Source organism: Oncorhynchus mykiss, chromosome 23, assembly GCF_013265735.2.
Source record: "Oncorhynchus mykiss isolate Arlee chromosome 23, USDA_OmykA_1.1, whole genome shotgun sequence".
Lineage (NCBI taxonomy): Eukaryota > Metazoa > Chordata > Actinopteri > Salmoniformes > Salmonidae > Oncorhynchus > Oncorhynchus mykiss.
In genome coordinates, this window is record NC_048587.1 from 38,849,564 (window position 1) to 38,872,965 (window position 23,402).

Below are 23,402 nucleotides of genomic sequence, written 5' to 3' on the forward strand. Positions count from 1 at the left end.
TTACTGGGGTGCTAACTGACGTTAAATTCACAACATGATTCCATCAACTTAAGTCACTTTGTTAACGTACAATTTTTCACTTCATGGTTGAGTTTGCAATTATTTTCTCAGAATGTCAAATACATTCATGTCAGCTGTGTAAGTTCATTCAAAACAAACTCAAATTACAGTATAAGGAGCTATAATTGACAAAGTGGGAATGCAAAAAGCACACTATGTTATTTAGTTAATTCTACAAGGTCAACCTTGTTTTAGTTGACTGGAGCACCTGGAATTATTTGCTAGAGTTTTGGGGGAATTTGTATATGACTAGGCAGGGCAGTGATGTACTAAGAAATCAAATATCCCAGCTGACAAGTAGTTAATAAGAAACGTTGCCCTCCCTATCTCCCTCTTCTTCTCTCCCTCTCTATCGCTCTGCATTAACTTGTTCATTAATTCAACTTTTTAGAGCATTTAATCTCTCATAAATGTTAAAACAGAGTCCCTTCACACCTTCATAAGACCTTTCCCTGGTTTTCCTACATTGATATTTTGGAGTTGAATGCATGTGTGAAAGATGAAAATGAGCCCACTTTGTTTTAACAGCTCCTATGACCATGCAGAGACAATTTTCTGACTTACAGTGCCTTGCGAAAGTATTCGGCCCCCTTGAACTTTGCGACCTTTTGTCACATTTCAGGCTTCAAACATAAAGATATAAAACTGTATTTTTTTGTGAAGAATCAACAAGTGGGACACAATCATGAAGTGGAACGACATTTATTGGATATTTCAAACTTTTTTAACAAATCAAAAACTGAAAAATTGGGCGTGCAAAAACAGCCTATCCAGCTTTGCTAAGGCAACTAAAATAATCAGAGTGGGGTGTTCTCTCATTTGTGTCTGGAAGTAGCTAGCAAGCTAGCCAACGTTAGCCAGTTAGCTTGGGTGCTTGACTTCTGTTAGGTCAGAATGCTCAGATCAACCCTACTTTTCATCCAGAGTGTCCAGTGTGCGCTCTGAACACTCCGAGAGAGAAACACTCTGAATTTACAAACGGCCAATCTGACAACGCTCTGAGTTTACCAATGCACAGAGCACTCTGACACTCCAGATGAAATTCACAAACACACCCGTGGTATAAGTCTGCCTGTAGTCTTGAAATCTTTGTTTGTTTAGTACATACTGTAGCCTCACATGTGAATCCTTAAAAAGATGGGTGGGGTTAAAGCTTAAAAGGGTATGAACGATGCTGAATGGGTGTAGACAAAGAAGAGCTTTCCTGTATGTACCAAAATATTCAAGGGACATTTTCTCAAATGCGATTTTACAAGTGTATCTACTTTCAAAGCCTAATTACTTTCCAATTGTTCCTCAACTCTAGTGTATGATTATAAGGGCACAAGGCGAGACCCAGATGCAGATGGTTAGAGTCCAAGATGTTTATTAACAATCCAAAAGGGGTAGGCAAGAGAATGGTCGTGGACAGGCAAAAGGTCCAAACCAGTAGAGAGTTCCAGAGGTACAGAATGGCAAGCAGGCTCAAGGTCAGGGCAGGCAGAATGGTCAGGCAGGCGGGAATGGAGTCCAGAAAAACAGTAAAGGTCAAAACCGGGAGGACTAGTAAAAGAGAATAGAAAAGCAGGCACATGGGGAAAAACACGCTGGTTGACATGATCATACAAGACAAAATGGCACAGAGAGACAGGAAACACAGGGATAAATACACCAGGGAAAATAAGCAACACCTGGAGGGGGTGGAGACAATCACAAGGACAGGGGAAACAGATCAGGGTGTGACAATGATACACCATTTTCTAGCTCTCTCTACTTTTATCAAATGCAAAACACACCATTTCAAATGTTGTTTTTTCTTTACTTTTACAATTTTCTACATTGCAGAATTATAGTGAAGATATCAAAACTATGAAATAACACACATGTAATCGTGTACAGTACCAGTCAAAACTTTGGACACACTTACTCATTACAGGGTTTTTCTTTATTTGTACTATTTTCTACATTGTAGAATAATAGTCAAGGCATCACAACTATGATATAACACATATGGAATCATGTAGTAACCAAAAAGGTGTTAAACAAATTAAAATATATTTTAGATTTGAGATACTTCAAAGTAGCCACCCGTTGCCTTGATGACAGCTTTGCATACTCTTGGCATTCTCTCAACAAGCTTCATGAGGTAGTCACCTGGAATCCATTTCAATTAACAGTTGTGCCTTGTTAAAAGTTAATTTGTGGAACTCCTTTCCTTCTTAATGCATTTGAGCCAATCAGTTGTGTTGTGACAAGGTAGCGGTGGAATATAGGGTAAGAACAGCTCAAATAAGCAAAGATAAATGACAGTCCATCATTACATGAAGGTCAGTCCGGAAATTGTCAAGAACTTTGAAAGTTTCTTCAAGCGCAGTCGCAAAAACCATCCAGCGCTATGATGAAACTGGCTCTCATGTGGACCGCCACAGGAAAGGAAGAACCAGAGTTACCTCTGCTGCAGAAGATACGTTTATTAGAGTTATCAGCCTCAAATATTGCAGCCCAAATAAATACTTTAGAGTTCACGTAACAGACACATCTCAACAATAACTGTTCAGGGGAGACTGCATGAATCAGGCCATGTTCGAATTGCTGCAAAGAAGCCAACACTAAAGGACACCAATAATAAGAACAGACTTACTTCGGCCAAGGAACAAGAGCAATGGACATTAGACCAGTGGAAATCTGTCCTTTGCTCTGATGAGTCCGCTGTCATGTGCCTTTTTACTGAGGAATGGCTTCCGTCTGGCCTCACTACCATAAAGATTTGATTGGTGGAGTGCTGCAGAGATGGTTATCCTTCTGTAAGAATCTCCCATTTCCACAGAGGAACTATGGAGCTTTGTCAGAGTGATCATTGGGTTCTTGGTCACCTCCCTGACCAAGGCACTTCTCCCATTATTGGCCGAGCAGTGGTTCCAATCGTCTTCCTTTTAAGAAGGATGGAGGCCACTGTCTTCCTGGGGACCTTCAATGCTGCATACATTTTCTGGTACCCTTCCTCAGATCTATGCCTCAAAAAAATCCTGTCTCGGAACTCTATGGACATTTTCTTCGACCTCATGGCTTGGTTTTTTCTCTGACATGCACTGTCAACTGTGGGACCTTATACAGACAGGTGTGTGCCTTTCCAAATCATGTCCAATCAAATTAATTTAGCACAGGTGGACTCCAATCAAGTTGTAGTAACATCTCAAGGATGATCAATGGCAACAGGATGCACTTGAGCTCAATTTCAAGTCTCATAGCAAAGGGTCTGAATATTTATGTAAATAAGGTATTTCTATTTTTTATTTATAAAAACCTGTTTTCGCTTTGTCATTATTGCATATTGTGTGTAGATTGAGGAGTTTTTTATTTATTTAATCAATTTTAGAATAAGGCTGTCATGCTTTGTCATGATGAGGTACTGTGTGTAGATTGATGAGAAAAAAACAATGTAATATATTTTTTAATAATAGGGTAACGTAACAAAATGTGGAAAAAGTCTTAATTCTTTCCAAATGCTCTGTATATTCAGGTAACGAGATGATACTGTACATGGCAGGGACTGATTGACAGTTGTTGACATGACTCTTGAATTGACACTTGCTTGGCTTTGTATAGAGTATGGTTTATCTAAAAGGAGACAAAGGTGCAAATAATAACGGGCAATACCACTAATGAACATACAAAATTCATTGTCTGTTAATGGTAATAATAAATGAAATGCTTAGTGCAAATGCAATAAGCATATCATTTGGTAAAGTTATGCTTAAGTGTAACAGCAGTTAACATTGAATGACCAGAAAGGTGGTGCAATAGCATGCCACATGGTAGGAAGAAGCTATAGCTGGCTAATTTATCAATGGCTACATAGCATGACAAGCAAACAAACAATATCAAAGCTAGCAAAAGTAGCAAGCATAGCCACACATTGTTTATGTAAATGCAGTGGTTAACTGTTGTTTATTTTCTACCATCAGAAACTACAATATTTTTTGTCACTGTTTTTGGTCATCTTGTGAACTTGGTCCGCTGAATCTCTGTGAAAGCATTGTTGTATTTCAGAACGCTATCTAGTTGAAGTAAAATATCTATGAAGTCATTTTGGTGTACTGTTGTTGATGTGTGTTTATCTGTGTCAAACAAACAAACGTAATCCTCTAAGCTATAATAAACTTTTCATGTGTCACGCCCTGACCTTAGAGCTTTTTATGTCTCTATTTTGGTTTGGTCAGGGTGTGATTTGGGTGGGCATTCTATGTTTCTTTTTCTATGTTTTTGTATTTCTTTGTTTTGGCCAGGTATGGTTCTCAATCAGGGACAGCTGTCTATCGTTGTCTCTGATTGGGAACCATACTTAGGTCGCTTTTTCCCATAGGGTTTTTGCGGATAGTTATTTTCTGTGTTGTGTTTCTGCACCTGACAGGACTGTTCCGGTTTTCGTTCATTCTCTTTGTTATTTTTGTTATTGAGTTTTCAGTTTAAATATAAGTATGAACACTTACCACCCTGCGCTTTGGTCCACACCTTCTTCAACAGACGATCGTTACATCATGTTATTTTTATCTGCCTCTGCACTGTTTCCCTTTAATGGGCAAATAACCTGTGTCTAATGTTTATATGTTACAATTTAAATCAAAAATATATTTTCTTGCTAAGGTGTTGTCTGGTCCGTTGCATTGCTCAGAACTGTTGACCTAACTCAATAGGTGGCTGGTCACAAACCTGTGTGTCTTATGTTCTTGTTGAGGTATTCCGCTCATTAAACAGTAACTGGCGTAGACTGGTAGGTGTGCCAATTTAGTTCACTCTAGTTGGCAGGTGTTACTACAAAATACTACAGTCATATCAGCAAAAACACTACAGTAAATACTACAGTATACTACAGTAGTTCGTCCCTTAAAAGTTGCAGAGTACTGTGACGCAGCTTGCATGGTGCCGCAGAATTCTATGACACGTTATTTAAGTGTGAACCACTGATACCATTAACGCTAGTTAGTGGTAGTTTGACCACCAGAGGGCATCTTTGAGAAGTATTTGATAGCCTTCAATAGTGGCTGTACTAGAGAATTTAAAACCTTTTTTTGTAGGAACATAGTGTATATATATGGGACTGACATTTTGCTCAATTAGTCTGATTAATATTATGGTGTTTCTATTTCAAGAAAAATAAAAAAAATATGGCGCTGTACAACTTGACTGTCGGGAGTAGGCTACAGTACTTGGCTACTTAGCTAAGAATCCCTGTGTTGTGGGGTCACTAAGAGCATAACATTTCTACATTTCTATAATTGTTGTCTAACCAATACCCAAACAGAGAGTGAAAATAAAAATCTCATTGATTTATCAAGACCATGCTTGTCTCAGAACAGCGTGAAACAGTGCTAAAATAGTTGTAGGATATTGCTTCAAATCCTATTGCTTCTAACTTCAATATGCTCTTTAAATTAATAAGACCTACACCACTTTTAACAGCACATTACTCAACACTAGTGAGACTCATGTCACCTACGGTAGGCCTACAGTCTATCAAAACATATGGCGTGACTCTCCGCAAATAATTACATATAGAAGATTCTAAACTAAAACCAAAAGCCGCCTCATGGGTCTCCCGGTGGTGGCCGGCACGGGTATCGAACCTGCATCTGTTTGCACTGCTGGAGCCCCCATCCACTTTGGCGCCCCATAATGGGCTATTATGATAATGTACATGGTGTCCAGGTCTATCAAAGACTATCAGAAAGAATGTTGGTACTTATTTATTTTAATCCAAAGCCATGAATGAGGGAGCCACTCAGCTTTATGTAGGTGTCGGCTATATGACTGTGCCATCAACTTGATCATATACAGTATAATGATATTTTGGAGGTAATTTTGTTTTTCTTAAATGAAAGGGAGAGCTTGTAATCTGAATAAAGACCTAAATAATATTTGTAAAGGTCAAAACATTTATTTCTGTTTTTAGAGGGAGAGAAACGTTGGGCCAATTGTGCACCGCCCTATGGGACTCACAATCACGGTCGGATGTGATACATAATAATACTTTTTGTGGTATTATTTGCTTTGTCTTTTCTGGTGGATTAAACTTAAATTGCAACCAATCAGGTTGTGATACAGCCAACCTAACTTAGAAATACATTTGACGATATAATTCTCCCCCTACCTTCCTTCTAGGCAAGTCTATTGTCCAGCTACCTGCTAATAGCCATAATGGCTCTGTACAAAGTGTGTGTTTGAAAGAGTATTTTCCAATATTTTGGAGATGATTTTGTATTCAAATAACATAAAATGAATGTGAAAAGGGCCATTCTTGAACATGGGGTGAGACATTGTTACTAATTTGTAAATAAAGCCAGTTTGTTATTTAGAATGATTTATTTATATTATAGAGGGAAAGAAACCAAAAACCAGTAATCATCTCATGGGTCTCCCAGTCGAGGCCAGCACAGGTATTGAATCAGCATCTATAGCAACACAGCTTGCACTGCTATGCAGTGTCTTAGAGCATTGCGCCACTCAGGCGCTGTACAACGTGACCAGTCGGGATTGGGCTACAGTACTACAGTAAGATCAAAATAATTTTAACAAAATAAAATAATAAAAGCCTTAGTGTAACAACAGTTTTAGTAAGTAATACTGAAGTCGTGCACAATTATCCGTTTCTATTTAGGTTTATGTCACTCATTCATTGTCAGTCAGAGACACAGTAGGACCCAAAAGCATAATCAGTGCTCTAACTACCCCTTGTGCTGGTCTGGAGCAATGAAGTGGTTAAGCAAGGTACTGTACTAAACCACAAATTACCTAAACCACAACGTCCCGCAGCATAATCACAAAACTTTTAGTGGAGCAACCGCTGTACAGTCATGTCCACAAAAACACTACAGTAAATACTACCGTATGCTACAGTCATGTCCGCAAAAACACTGCAGTGAATACTACATTAAAGTCCGCAAAAACACTACAGTGAATACTATATTATAGAAATATAGAAATACTAATGTATTTCGACCATAGTATAATATCGTCTACAGTTTATGACATTGTTTTTAATGGTTTGTCAGAGAATGCATTTTATCCCCACAGAGACTATTTCAGATATTTTTCAGGTAGTGTGTGAGGGGTGACATAATGTGAACATTCTCCTACCCTACTTTAGATTTGAGTGAAAATTGCTTGGAGCACTAGATTATAAAAACAGACAATGCTGACAGACAGGCATTGCTTTAGTGCTCTGCATTTAGTCACCTGTAGTGCTTTGTATTTAGTCACCTGTAGTGACTTTGTATTTTAGTCACTTATAGGCTTAGTGTTTCTTATTATTTGATAAAAACACTAATAACATATTTGGTTATTCTACCCTAATGTATGCTATGCTGAACATGTTGGGAGTGTCGATAAGACACAAACTCACACCACTTTACTTTAACATGTTTAATTATGCTTTTCTATATGCTAAAGGTCTTGCTATCAATCATGCTCATCATGGGAAAAACAAACATCCAAGATAGCACACTATTACACTCTTAGAAAAAAGGTGCTATCTAGAACCTAAAAGGGTTCTTCGGCTGTTCCCATAGGAGAACCGTTTGAAGAACTCTTTTGGGTTCCATGTAGTGTATGCCTTTGTATCCGTATGGATCAGAAGTCACGGTTCAGTCACCTGAATTCTGTGCAAAAGTGCTGGGGGGGTTGCAGAGAGTACCACTGTTAGGGAATTGAATTCTGTAACAGAACAGAGTCTGTGTTTGACTCCTATGATTGATGCAGTTGTACTGTGAGTCAAGGAGGGCCAAGGCTTGCTGAGCCATGTGATGGATATACCAATATATTTTGACTACACCGTTGGTGGGCTCCAATAACGTGCTCACCTTTTTGCAGGATGACAAATGGTAGAGCTGGTGTCCATTTCATGATTCACTATACTATATATATTGGGGTTTATTTCTTAGACAGTTGCTTGAGTCCATGGTGTGGCAAATCACACTACATGACCAAAAGTATGTGGACACCTGCTCGTCGAACATCTCATTCCAAAATCATGGGCATTAATATGGAATTGGTCCCCCCTTTGCTGCTATAACAGCCTCCACTCTTCTGGGAAGGCTTTGCACTAGATGTTGGAACATTGCTGCAGGGCTTTGCTTCCATTCAGCCACAAGTGCATTAGTGAGGTCGGGCACTGATGTTGAGAAATTAGGTTGGGCTCATAGTCTGCATTCCAATTCATCCCAAAAGTGTTCTATGCGGTTGAGGTCAGGGCTCTGTTTTCCACACCGATCTCGACAAACCATTTCTGTATGGACCTCGCTTTGTGCACTGGGGCATTGTCATGCTGAAACAGGAAAGGGCCTTCCCCAAACTGTTGCCACAAAGTTGGAAGCATAGAATCATCTAGAATGTCATTGTATGCTATAGCATTAAGATGTCCCTTTACTGGAATTAAGGGGCCTAGCCCGAACCATGAAAAACAGCCCCAGGCAATTATTCCTTGGCATTATGCATTGAGGCAGGTAGCGTTCTCCTGGCATCTGCCAAACACAGATGCGTCTGTCGCACTGCCAGATCGTGAAGCGTGATACATCACTCCAGAGAACATGTTTCTACTGCTCCAGAGCTTTATACCACTCTAGCCCACGCTTGGCATTGCACATGGTGATCTTAGGCTTGTGTGCGGCTGCTCGACCATGGATAGTTATTGTGTTGATGTTGCTTCCAGAGGCAGTTTGGAACTTGGCAGTGACTGTCGCAACCAAGGACAGATACTCGCTTCTGCACTCGGTGGTCCCATTCTGTGAGATTGTGTGGCCTACCTCTTCACGGCTGAGCTGTTGTTGCTCCTAGACATTCCCACTTCACAGTAACAGCACTAACAGTTGACCAGGGCAGCTCTAGCAGGGCAGAAATTTGACAAACTCACTTGTTGGAAAGGTGGCATCCTATGACGGTGCCACGTTGAAAGTCACTGAGCTTTTTGGGAAGGCCATTCTACTGCCAATGTTTGTCTATAGTGATTGCATGGCTCTGTGCTCGATTTTATGCACCTGTCAGCAACGGGTGTGGCTAAAATAGCCAAATCCACTAATTTGAAGGGGTGTCCACATACTTTTGTATATATAGCGTTTCTAACATAGTTATTGCTTGTTTTGTCTGTTGTTTCCAAACACCTTGCAGTTTGAGGGTATTGAAACACAAAAGGAGATGACTTAGACTTCATTGTACTAGAGTGAATGCTGTAGAGTGAATACTATAGAGTGAATACTGATGGATCTCAGAAATAATGAAAATAAATACCCTCAAACAATACACTGGTTGATAATCTAGAATCAGCTCTGTATCAGTGACTGAGGTGTGAACCCATTGTCAACTACTGAGATATATCTATTCACAAACCAGGCACAAAGATAATCCCAGAAACAGAATAACCCAGGACTGAGAATGATACATCAGTCAACTTGAAACTGCAATATGAAATCACAGTATACTTTTTCTATGACTGTCATTGTTCAGTCCAGAGGTTGACAAAGCCAGAAAACTAAACCTCTTCTAAGACAGCCAAGGATGTTTTTTGCATGGCGAAGCATCCCTCATGGAAAACTCTTGAAGTGAAACGTTTTAATATGAATAGGGCCGAGGGAACTGCACTGTTCTCCTTACCTTAGAACTGAAACTAAAATGCTTGACATTATACCCACTTCTCTGAGGCCCCCACAGAGTTACAGTATTACAGTCGAGACCAATTGACTTAAAACAATAATTTGAGGAATTGAAAGAGTTGAATGGCAAAGCCTAAGCGGAACCGATTTCTCAGATACTTGATAATTGACGAAGCAATCCTACATCTATGACATGGTAATGCTGCTCACCATTCACTTAAAATACATGAGTGACACACAGTGGTTCCTCATTTAAAAGTTGCGTCATACTGCATAATTGCATGCGTTATGCTTTGGTTTGTTGTAGTATGCTTCGGTTTGTTTTCAGAGCTTGCCATTAAAGCTCATTTAACCACCAGAGGGCATCTTTTAGCACATCTACTTGATTATGCAATATTATGGTGTTTCTCTTCCAAGAAAAACTAAAATGCATTTTACAGTAGCTTCTGTAGGCTACTGTACCTAAAACATAAAAGTCCTTCAAAAATAGAAATATGGGCAGAATATTGTATTAAATATTTCTATGGTTAAAGGTCTATCGATGGTCATTTCAATTCAAATGTAACTCATTCCATTCTTGTTCCAGGAAAATATGTCACCATACAACATGACCGGAAAGATTTTAGTTTACCGGCCATTTGAAAAATTTACCGGAGCCATATGCATTGGATGCCTACCATCTTGTCGCGTAAAGGCAACTCCAAAAGCCCGCGAAGGTTGTGAAATATGAGCATGAGACTCACATGCTCGAGAAAATATATAATGCTATTATTTTCTATTGGTATCATGATGAAGATGCTCTCAATGTAAGACACCACGCCTGCTCAGTTTCAAAATATAACTTTTTATATGTTAATTGTAGTTATATTTCATTATATTCTTAGCCTACTATAAAATATGTGTGTTGACTGTGATCAGGGTAGCCAAAATGTGTCTTGTCTGTTTAATGAACAAAATAACTATTGATTTAATGTGCATGGCACAGCCGTATACAGTAGGCTGCACAGACCAGTAACATAATTAAACGTATGTTTTATTCGGACCTGCCTAAAACAAATTAATAATGGATTTCTTTGTGATGGTGTATTCAATGGATTTATTAAAATAGATAATAATGTAAGTTGAGAGAGCGTGCACACCTGAGCATGCATAACTACCTGGCCTGCTGCGTGGAAATATAGGAAAGTACTTTTTTAACGTCCATTGCGAATGATAATATATTAAAACTATAGTTCCTCACAGTAAGCTACTTGAACAATCTTTCAACAATCAATCACCCTTTCTCGGTGTGAAAGAGCACTTCCTTCCCAAATGTACAATTGCGTCTTGATAAGAATCAGTAGCAGACGAGTACAGTGGTTGGTCTCATTGGACAAGTTGTGTGACAGACTGACCTATTGTCAATAACAGACCGAATCAACACTTCCTTTCCCCTGTTTCTCTCGATATTTGTCTTTTTACTTTGGCTGTGGTGGTGTAGTATACCCCTGTTGTTACTTGGCTCTTAGGCTAAGTCTCATTACTAGCCAGACTCGATTCATAGTCAAACAGTAACGCAATCAACTGTGCATGCAAATGAGCACATGCACTGAATCAATCTTCACATACACCCAACCACGAACATGAGATCTCTCTTAACTAAACTGATGGAAGCTTTGTATGGGTGCACACTGGCCCCATTGATGACTTGTAAGGCAGACATTCAAAGATCACCAGTGAAATTATGTACACATCTCTCATTTCCAGGAACCCTCATCACAGAATATAAAGGCAATTTCAGAGCTTCCTGACTTTATTCCACACAAAGTGTTGTTCTTTTGCTTGGAGTCCATTGAGGTACATTGCAATTAAGCTCCAGATCAAGCGAATTAAAAAGGGAGGGCGTTCTTGTCATGTACTGTCATGTTGTCTTGTCTCTGTCCTTTCCCTTCACCCTGTCTCCCTCTGCTGGTCGTTGTTAGGTTACCTTTTCTCCCCCGCTTTCTCCCAGCTGTTCCTTGTCTCCTCTAACTACCCATTCACCCCGTTTCCCACCTGTTCCCTTTTTCCCTCTGATTAGGTCCCTATATCTCTCTCTGTTTCTGCTCCTGTCCTTGTCGGATTCTTGTTTGTTTGTGTCATTCATGCCTGAACCAGACTGTCGTCATGTTTGCTGTAACCTTGTCCTGTCCTGTCGGAATCTGCCGGTCTATCTGAGCCTACCTATGTTTGGTTATTAAAGAAGCTCTGTTTAAGTTAGTTCGCTTTTGGGTCCTCATTCACTCACCGTAACAGAAGAATCCGACCAAGAATGGACCCAGCGACTTCGGATCCTCTCCACTCAGCCGTCGAGATCCAGGGAGCGATGCTAGGCAGACACAAGCAGGAATTGTCTGCTGCTCGACATGCCGTTGAGACCCTGGCCACCCAAGTCTCCAACCTCACAGAACAGGTTCACCATCTCCGCCTCGATCCACCGGCCACTTCCAGGGCTTTCGAATCTCCGGAGCCCAGAATCAATAACCCGCCGTGTTACTCTGGGGAGCCCACTGAATGCCGCTCGTTCCTCACCCAGTGTGATATTGTGTTTTCTCTCCAGCCCAACACTTACTCCAGGAGCACTGCTCGTGTCGCCTACGTCATATCTCTCCTTATTGGACGGGCTCGTGAGTGGGGCACGGCAATCTGGGAGGCAAGGGCTGAGTGTACTAACCAGTATCAAGACTTTAAGGAGGAGATGATACGGGTTTTTGATCGATCTGTTTTTGGGGAGGAGGCTTCCAGGGCCCTGTCTTCCCTATGTCAAGGCAATCGATCCATAACAGACTACTCTATTGAGTTTCGCACTCTTGCTGTCTCCAGTGGCTGGAACGAGCCGGCCTTGCTCGCTCGTCTTCTGGAGGGTTTCCGCGCAGAGGTAAAGGATGAGATTCTCTCCCGGGAGGTTCCTTCCAGCGTGGATTCCTTGATTGAACTCGCTATTCGCATTGAGCGACGGGTTGATCTTCGTCACCGAGCTCGTGGAAAGGAGCTCGCGCTCTCCGTCGCCTCCCTCTCCGCATCACTACCATCTTCCTCTGCCGGCTCGGGTGCTGAGCCCATGCAGCTGGGAGGTATCCGCATCTCGACTGAGGAGAGGGAACGGAGAATCACCAACCGCCTCTGTCTCTATTGCGGTTCCGCTGGTCATTTTGTCACTTCATGTCCAGTAAAAGGCCAGAGCTCGTCAGTAAGCGGAGGGCTACTGGTGAGCGCTACTACTCCTGTCTCTCCTTCAAGATCCTGCACTACCTTGTCGGTCCATCTACGCTGGACCGGTTCGTCAGCTTCCTGCAGTGCCTTAATAGACTCTGGGGCGGAGGGCTGTTTTATGGACGAGACCTGGGCTCGGGAACATGACATTCCTCTCAGACAGTTAAAGGAGCCCACGGCCTTGTTCGCCCTGGATGGTAGTCCTCTCCCCAGGATTCAGCGTGAGACGCTACCTTTAACCCTCACTGTTTCTGGTAATCATAGTGAAACCATTTCTTTTTTAATTTTTCGTTCACCTTTTACACCTGTTGTTTTGGGCCATCCCTGGCTAGTTTGTCATAATCCTTCCATTAATTGGTCTAGTAATTCTATCCTCTCCTGGAACGTCTCTTGTCATGTGAAATGTTTAATGTCTGCTATCCCTCCTGTTTCCTCTGTCTCTTCTTCACAGGAGGAGCCTGGTGATTTGACAGGGGTGCCGGAGGAATATCACGATCTGCGCACGGTGTTCAGTCGGTCCAGGGCCACCTCTCTTCCTCCACACCGGTCGTATGATTGTAGTATTGATCTCCTTCCGGGAACCACCCCCCCCCGGGGTAGACTATACTCTCTGTCGGCTCCCGAACGTAAGGCTCTCGAAGATTATTTGTCTGTAGCTCTTGACGCCGGTACCATAGTCCCCTCCTCCTCTCCCGCCGGAGCGGGGTTTTTTTTTGTCAAGAAGAAGGACGGGTCTCTGCGCCCCTGCATAGATTATCGAGGGCTGAATGACATAACAGTGAAGAATCGTTATCCGCTTCCTCTTATGTCTTCAGCCTTCGAGATCCTGCAGGGAGCCAGGTTTTTCACTAAGTTGGACCTTCGTAACGCTTACCATCTCGTGCGCATCAGGGAGGGGGACGAGTGGAAGACGGCGTTTAACACTCCGTTAGGGCACTTTGAATACCGGGTTCTTCCTTTCGGCCTCGCTAACGCTCCAGCTGTCTTTCAGGCATTAGTCAATGATGTCCTGAGAGACATGCTGAACATCTTTGTTTTCGTTTACCTTGACGATATCCTGATTTTTTCACCGTCACTCCAGATTCATGTTCAGCACGTTCGACGTGTCCTCCAGCGCCTTTTAGAGAATTGTCTTTTTGTGAAGGCTGAGAAGTGCACTTTTCATGCCTCCTCCGTCACATTTCTCGGTTCTGTTATTTCCGCTGAAGGCATTAAGATGGATCCCGCTAAGGTCCAAGCTGTCATTGATTGGCCCGTCCCTAAGTCACGCGTCGAGCTGCAGCGCTTTCTCGGCTTCGCGAACTTCTATCGTCGTTTCATCCGTAATTTCGGTCAGGTGGCAGCTCCTCTCACAGCCCTTACTTCTGTCAAGACGTGCTTTAAGTGGTCCGTTTCCGCCCAGGGAGCTTTTGATCTCCTCAAGAATCGTTTTACATCCGCTCCTATCCTTGTTACACCTGACGTCTCTAGACAGTTCGTTGTCGAGGTTGACGCGTCAGAGGTGGGAGTGGGAGCCATCCTTTCTCAGCGCTCCCTCTCTGACGACAAGGTCCACCCATGCGCGTATTTTTCTCATCGCCTGTCGCCGTCGGAACGTAACTATGATGTGGGTAACCGCGAACTGCTCGCCATCCGGTTAGCCCTAGGCGAATGGCGACAGTGGTTGGAGGGGGCGACCGTTCCTTTTGTCGTTTGGACTGACCATAGGAACCTTGAGTACATCCGTTCTGCCAAACGACTTAATGCGCGTCAGGCGCGTTGGGCGCTGTTTTTCGCTCGTTTCGAGTTCGTGATTTCTTATCGTCCGGGCTCTAAGAACACCAAGCCTGATGCTTTGTCTCGTCTCTTCAGTTCTTCAGTAGCCTCCACTGACCCCGAGGGGATTCTCCCTGAGGGGCGTGTTGTCGGGTTGACTGTCTGGGGAATTGAGAGGCAGGTAAAGCAAGCACTCACTCAAACTCCGTCGCCGCGCGCTTGTCCTAGGAACCTTCTTTTCGTTCCCGTTCCTACTCGTCTGGCCGTTCTTCAGTGGGCTCACTCTGCCAAGTTAGCCGGCCACCCTGGCGTTCGGGGTACGCTTGCTTCCATTCGCCAGCGTTTCTGGTGGCCCACCCGGGAGCATGACACGCGTCGTTTCGTGGCTGCTTGTTCGGTCTGCGCGCAGACTAAGTCCGGTAACTCTCCTCCTGCCGGCCGTCTCAGGCCGCTTCCTATTCCCTCTCGACCGTGGTCTCACATCGCCTTAGATTTTGTCACCGGACTGCCTTCGTCAGCGGGGAAGACTGTTATTCTTACGGTTGTCGATAGGTTCTCTAAGGCGGCTCATTTCATTCCCCTTGCTAAGCTTCCTTCTGCTAAAGAGACGGCACAAATCATCATCGAGAATGTTTTCAGAATTCATGGCCTTCCGTCAGACGTCGTTTCGGACAGAGGTCCGCAATTCACGTCTCAATTTTGGAGGGAGTTTTGCCGTTTGATTGGGGCTTCCGTCAGTCTCTCTTCCGGCTTTCACCCCCAGTCTAACGGTCAAGCAGAACGGGCCAATCAGACTATTGGTCGCATCTTACGCAGTCTTTCTTTTCGTAACCCTGCGTCTTGGTCAGAACAGCTCCCCTGGGCAGAATACGCCCACAACTCGCTTCCTTCGTCTGCGACCGGGCTATCTCCTTTTCAGAGTAGCCTCGGGTACCAGCCTCCGTTGTTCTCATCTCAGTTCGCCGAGTCCAGCGTCCCCTCCGCTCAGGCTTTTGTCCAACGTTGCGAGCGCACCTGGAAGAGGGTCAGGTCTGCACTTTGCCGTTATAGGGCGCAGACTGTGAGAGCTGCTAATAAGCGTAGAACTAAGAGCCCTAGATATTGTCGCGGTCAGAGAGTTTGGCTCTCCACTCAGAACCTTCCCCTTAAGACGGCTTCTCGCAAGTTGACCCCGCGGTTCATTGGTCCATTCCGTATCTCTCAGGTCATTAATCCTGTCGCAGTGCGACTTCTTCTTCCGCGATATCTTCGTCGCGTCCACCCGGTCTTCCATGTCTCCTGTGTTAAGCCCGTTCTTCGCGCCCCCGCTCGTCTCCCCCCCCCCCCCCCCCATCCTTGTCGAGGGCGCACCTATCTACAGGGTCCGTAAAATCTTGGACATGCGTCCTCGGGGCCGTGGTCATCAGTACCTAGTTGACTGGGAGGGGTACGGTCCTGAGGAGAGGAGTTGGGTTCCCTCTCGGGACGTGCTGGACCGTGCGCTGATTGATGATTTCCTCCGTTGCCGCCAGGTTTCCTCCTCGAGTGCGCCAGGAGGCGCTCGGTGAGTGGGGGGGTACTGTCATGTACTGTCATGTTGTCTTGTCTCTGTCCTTTCCCTTCACCCTGTCTCCCTCTGCTGGTCGTTGTTAGGTTACCTTTTCTCCCCCGCTTTCTCCCAGCTGTTCCTTGTCTCCTCTAACTACCCATTCACCCCGTTTCCCACCTGTTCCCTTTTTCCCTCTGATTAGGTCCCTATATCTCTCTCTGTTTCTGCTCCTGTCCTTGTCGGATTCTTGTTTGTTTGTGTCATTCATGCCTGAACCAGACTGTCGTCATGTTTGCTGTAACCTTGTCCTGTCCTGTCGGAATCTGCCGGTCTATCTGAGCCTACCTATGTTTGGTTATTAAAGAAGCTCTGTTTAAGTTAGTTCGCTTTTGGGTCCTCATTCACTCACCGTAACAGTTCTAAGAAAGTAATTGGACACCATTGTCTTTATGACTAAGTGATCACTTAGTTACTTTTCCTAGTCATTTTTTCTTTATTCAGCTCAAAAATCTGAACCTATAGAGAAAAGCCAGGATGTATGATCTTTGGACTTCTATACCAATTTGCCTTTAAAGATGAATTGTCACAGTGGTCAATAGAGATGACGTAAAAACCCTAATCTTTTAAAGTTGTGTATAGGTTTATAACAAAAAAAAGGTTTTAATAAAAAAAGGATGCTCCAACGTCTGTGAATAACCTATTGCTATACGTCTGAAAATACTTTAGAAATGATCGTTAAAAGGGAGGGATAGAAGTCAAGGTGGATGAATCGTCTGTCAGTAAACAGATAGGCCTACAGTTACTCCAAAGACCTTGGAGTCATTGGAAATGGAGCTAAGTCCCATGTTCTCTCTGAGCTAATGCACACTGTGCTGACACCCTTGAAAGAGTAGCAGCATCATAACAACTTCACAGCCTAGCTCTGTTATGGACTCTAATAAAAGCCTCTGACTGGTCTGGGAACTTACTGACAATATGATTTTTCAACACCAATCAGGCATCTCTTTGCAAACTGCAAACATTCATGCACTCAAAAAGTCCCAAACTGACGAATTAGAAGCCAAAGTTCAAATCCTAGCCATAAAGATGGTTGTATTTATTAACACAATTTATCCAACAATGGTATTGGTCAACAATGGTATGTATACACATTAGTTGGCCGTGCTGTACAGTATCCAGGCTCTAAGAATTCCATTCAGACAGGTCAATTAGCCCTTTGTGAATGTTAGCAATGTATTTGTTGTACTTGGTTTTTGTACTTGATGGCTAAGTTATTCCCCAAGAGCTAAAAGCTGACAACATGAATCTAAGTCCTCACACCCATAACTGTCTGTTGATTCTGAGAAAACCCTCACATTGTTTGCAACTTGCCACTCTTCCATTTGAAATTGAGTAACGGTTGAACACTAACCACTAATACAGTCTCTGTGACCAGACCCTGGCATTAGTCTTGCTATTGTCATTACTCTGGGTTTGTTTCACTGTTCCCCTTCTCCATTTTAACTGATTGAAAAACTAAAGAGAATACCCTGAATATTATTTCCTTCTAGTCCTCAGTTCTGGTGTGTTTATTCAGGGATTATCAATATAACAACAATCACCGTCTAATGAATTGTGTGCTTCCAAAGTATGGTGATGTGGCCATGGCAGTGTCAAAAGGAATTCTGTTTTCAGAGCTGTTGTTAGTGCAGCTGCTAATCAGAAGTTTTCATCTGTGAACAAGAGCTGCATTTACTCAAGGGTCTCGTCTTTGAGGTGACGGAGAAACCACTTATTTCATACGTTTTGACTCTTAGACAACTTTCCAAGTGATTTTCCAAGAGGAACTGAGAGTTAAAACACACAATAATTCAATGTCAAGCAAGGATAAGGAGCCCATTCTCATTGAACAAAGGGTGCATTTAAGATGGTGTTTCGGCAAGTTGAAGCTGTTTAGGGTTGTATCCCTTTATTTTAAGCAACAGTTGAAAGATTAGTGGAATCTGTGTGGGTAGCTGGACAGGTAGGATGACTGACAGTGAAGGTGAACAGGTGGTCACGGGTCAGGTGACAGAGGAATGGATGAGACTGAGGCAGGAATTCCTTTAACCATAAAGTGGCATATTTACTGGGTAGTCTGTGCTGCATAACAAAGGAAACAGAATAACATGTATCCAATCAAATTCATAATCACAAAGATCAAATCATAACAATCATTCTTTATTAACATAATTAGGTCATTCAGTTCAATAAGAAGTCAATAGGAATCATCCTTGAGTCATTTAGGCTCGTAACTATTCATCATAATCATGAGAAGACTAATACAAATAATTAAATCAGTGATCGGTTATTCAATCTATAATCTCCATCAGTTTGATATCAGAATGGATCAGTTCAGCAAACAATGACGTTTCATATTTTACCCTTTCAAGTTTGTCTTCATATGTCCATGTAATTTCATTACATATTAACCATATATCGATGGCATAATTGGCCTGTGATGATCTATCTGTAGGGCCGTGATCATTGACCATTTACATGACATAATAGGTTTGAAGCGTGCGCTCCAAGCCGCGCTCCGCAGTAATAACTATAAACAATAACTGTGAGCCCGCTCTCCCGATCGCAACAGATAGTTCAGATGATAGGTAACAGATTCGGTGGATTCATGGACGCACAGAACTTCTGGATTAAACGGAGTTAAGGAAGAGAAAGCAGCGAGATCAGGGATGGCGATTTCCTCCTTTTAATGAGTTGAGATCTGTCAGACATTTCCACCTGACCTAATTACAGCGCCCCTGGCCCAGCTGAGCAAGTGGCCATGAATTAAAGGATTCTTCCTCCAACTCCATGGGCCTTTTCTACAATAGTGTTGTCAATATAACATAAGGACATACATATATTGGTGGCAGAATACACAGATATTTTCTGTGGATAGGTAATAATAGCCTTAATATACAATAGCATGAAAGCTGACTGAAAACCAATGTTATTGCCAGAGGTTTTCACAAGGACATCTCAAATGACCACACAATCATCCTCAGTGTAAACAGTTTAGCACCTCTGTTTCTTTAGGCCATGTTGGTCATCTGTCCTCCATGTGCATATGCTTGAAACATGTTTCTGCGCTGACACCTGTGTCTGGATTAGGTAGATCGTTTGGATTAGTGACAGGCCCATGAAGAATAGGTGGCTCACTGCATAGTGTATATTAATTAGCGTGGCATTTAAGAGATTATGACATATATCCTGACAATCTATTTTACTCGGTAATACCCAGTGTGTGGACAGCTATTGGTGAGCTAACAGAAGCTAACAGTAACAATACACTGAGGGTATACCATTTTTTTTAGTTGTGGAAAAAATACAATATCTCTCACAGGTGAGTGAATCAAATTATTAGTGGTAAACATTACAGCGGCAGTTATTTGTTTTTGTGCTCAAGCAAGCCACTTCATCCACTGGATAAAAATAGGTGTGTGTGTGTGTATGTGTGTGTGTGTGGAGGGTGGGGCGAATTAATAAATTATTCAGTGCAGTTGTCTCCTGTACCAACACAGAATGAAAGATTCACACGCTGCTCAAGTTTGAAATTAAATTAACACAAAATGGCTTGTTGAACAAAAGTAAGTGGGAAAATCACTGGACGTAAAATAAATGATTGATTAAAGACCTGCCAGGCAGATAGATACTCGACTGCAAACAAGAAGCGCATACATCATTCTGGGAACATGCTCCAGTAGCAGTACTGTATAGGAATGCCATTGGTGGCTACACTCTTAGACAAATAGGTGCTATCTCCCCATAGGAGAAACCAAGAAGGAGGCTTTTAATCCTTTCTCAATGACACCATTACTAAAGGCTGATATGAATCATATTAGTCACTGAAATCAAACGCTTACGATAGATATTTCCTACATTCTTAGAATTCTTAGAATTAGAATTCTTAGAACAGTTTTTGGTTCCAGGTAGAACCCTTTTGAGTTCCACATAGAACCCTTTCCACAGATGGTTCTACATGGAACCCAAAATAGTTCTACCTGGAACCAAAAACTGTTATCCTATTTTCTAAGAATGTAGGAAATATCTATAGTAAGCGTTTGATTTCAGTGACTAATATGATTCATATCAGCCTTTAGTAATGGTGTCATTGAGAAAGGATTAAAAGCCTCCTTCTTGAAATTATTATTGGATAGACCTAATGGATCAGTGGTTTTTTACCAATTTTTTTTTACAGACTTTACAACTCTTGGCTTGATGAGTTGAAACAAGATTATAGGCTAACTAGTTTGGCTAACTAGCTTGTTTAATGGCAAAATATTGATATTAATATTCCTAATATTGGTTACTAGGTGTTTGTACCTAAACGCTATTGTAACAAATGAACTATAACGCCTTTATTATCCAGTAAATATTATGCATTTGTTTGGTACTCTGTTCAGTAACACTTTTTGAATGTTAGAATTTAGCTACATTAGAAAATATCGACATTAGCTACAGAACTTTCACTTTACTTATCTTTGGCAGCCTCATGCTCTGATTGTCTTGTGCATTAACAGGTCAACAAGATGCTGCCCGACTCTGGTTTAGCATTCACACCTAATGGACTGACATTTTGGCAGTAGAATCTGGTCAGTATGAACTGGCTTTAGGAAATAGAAAGTTGTGAGTGCACATCACACAGCGATACACATTTTGGGGAGCTTTATCTATAATTGAATGTGGACACTAGCGATGTAGACGTACAGGGAAAATCAGTAGGGTTTATTTCTGTGTCACATCTGCACTGTTTCTGTGAGCTGCACTCTGTCCATGTGACACTATCTTATCTATGTGCTCTGACACCAGAATGTGTTAGCGTTAGATCCCAGTGAAGGCATACCCTGGTTCTTTGTTCCTGGGTCCTTGAGGCAGTCTAGCAATGCTATGGTCCTTCTGTTCTTGTTCCTTGCCATGCTTGTTATTGTGTGCCTGATGTCATTTCCTTTTCTGTTGGGTGTAAAGCATTTTACTTTTATGTCCTTTCTCTGAAAACTTAAAATCTGAGACAAAAGCACAATACAAAACTGGGGCCACTAACAATAATGTGAAGTACTTAAATATTTGATAACAATGACTAGATGTTATGTAACATTTCTCTCTTTTCGCAGGTTATCTGGCTTCATGTTGCCGTCGCCTATTGTGAGCACAGGGTCAATAATGGCCCTTTGGTTCACAACAGATTTTGCTGTGAGTGCACAAGGATTTAAAGCAATTTATGAAGGTGAGACCTATTATTATTGCATGTTTCTCCAATTAAAAGCCTGGCTGGATTGATGTATTATAGGGTTTAAAAATACTGAACATATTTGTGTTGCCAAAATGGTAATGGTCTCACTATTGACTTGTTTCTCTACTATATATTGATTTCAATTGTTAAGTTGACAGAGGATTGTACTTGCATCACCAGAGTAGTTTGTTTGATTCCCTCATGGGCCACAAATTCTCAATATTAAATATAAATGACTGTTATTTTTGTATTATAGGGTAATTCATGAATCTGTGTCTGAAATTCTGCATATTATATTTCATATGAATAAACACTGCAAAGTAGATTTCACTTAAAGGACAATTCCACCCCAAAACGATCTTTGGTATTTGTTTTTACAGCCGGTATGATACATTTAGCATACCGCATCATAACGGTTGTATTTCTTTATTTTGAAAGTTATGTATCTTTAAAATTTGATTGTTGACATGCAAGACATTTTGGGACTATATCAACAATGGACTGATGAAACAAAAAAACAAAGATAGTTCTTGGGTGGAGTTTTTCTTTAACATGGACCTCTTCAGGACCTCAACTGGTTACTGTTTAAGAGAGATGAGGCTACTGCTGTAGTTGTTATCTACTTAGTACATGTTCCCATTTACGTTATTTTGGCATTATTTGCATTATTAAACCTGTGGTTGATAGCTGTGGCATTTCAAGGGAGTTCAGGTCAACTGTATCAAACTAGGGTCATTACAAAACTGTATAGTGTGTTTTATAAAGTAAACAGCACAAATCACTTTGACCCAGCCAGGACAATAGTGCATGTCATTTATTTTCCATGAAGTCTAAATATCACTGGAGTCTCAACTCGCCCCCCTTGTCGGAAACATCTCTCAGGATGGCATACACTGTAGCAAACTTCATGAGCTCTCTTGAGACACTGGGGCCTAGGCTATGAATGATGCACGAGCATGGCACTTTGCTCGTAAACCTTTCTAAAGATAAGCGTGCTTTTTTTCTTTGTTTTTTTTCCCCGGAACATTTACATCCCTAGTGATTCAGAGTTGTGTTAGTGCTACAGGGTTGTGAGGGGATACCAAAACTCAATTCCCTAAATGTTTTCTAATGCAATATCAGTCTCATTTGGCAACAACACTTGTTCCTGGTTGTGACAATTCCTTTTAAGGACAATGGTTTATTGTGTGTAGTGTGAGCAAGTTCTTGATTTGAGTGATAAGAAAGAATTAACAATGATTGGCTTATCTAATGTTGGCTGTATCAGAACACTTTCTCCTGATATCTTAGCACTGACTACTGATATCTTAGTACTAACCACTGCCTCAGAATTAACTACAGCTACTGTATGTTGTATGTTACAGCATGAATAAGGTTGTCAATATTGCGTTATATTGCGTTCTCTCTACATGTGTTTTATTCATCCACATAGAAGAAGAATTGTCACTTTTGCATTCTAGGAAAATGTCACATCTTCTTTTATTATGTATTAGTGGCTGGCCTCTCAGAACATGAATAGCTAATCCATCAGGGTAATGGCGTTTAATAAGGGTGTTTTGTCTGGTTGTCTGAATGGGCTCCATTTAATCCGACAAAGATTGATTTTCCATGTAACCATTGGAGTCTAAATGAAATTGACTGCAGATTTTGTCTGGGATTTTAGAGAATTTTGATACAGGCCAGGATTTCATTGATAAAAGTGTCACAACCATTGTTATGATGAAGGGTGTTGCTGGACCCCTAGAGTGTTAATAGTATTGATGGTAACAACATTTCCTTTGGTAGCATTGTTTTTTTCATTTTCAGTTTATTGTAGTTGAGATTGAGATATGATGTTATCCAACTATGCAACCTGCAGGTTTTCCCAGCAGCCCTTAGATTGTGATTTATGGGCCATTACACTTGACTAATTGTAGCTAATCTATTTGCCTGTCTTGATTGGCACAGCAGTGTGCGAGAT

General features: G+C 41.8%; 1 protein-coding gene across 1 annotated transcript in view; it reads left to right on the forward strand.

Moving 5' to 3' along the window:
- LOC110502713 (CUB and sushi domain-containing protein 1) overlaps positions 1-23,402 on the forward strand; it is a 510,046-nt gene that overhangs the window by 185,785 nt on the left and 300,859 nt on the right. The window contains exon 3 of the mRNA XM_021580963.2: positions 21,324-21,436. Coding sequence (XP_021436638.2) covers positions 21,324-21,436 — 113 coding nt within the window. The remainder of the gene's footprint in view (positions 1-21,323; positions 21,437-23,402) is intronic.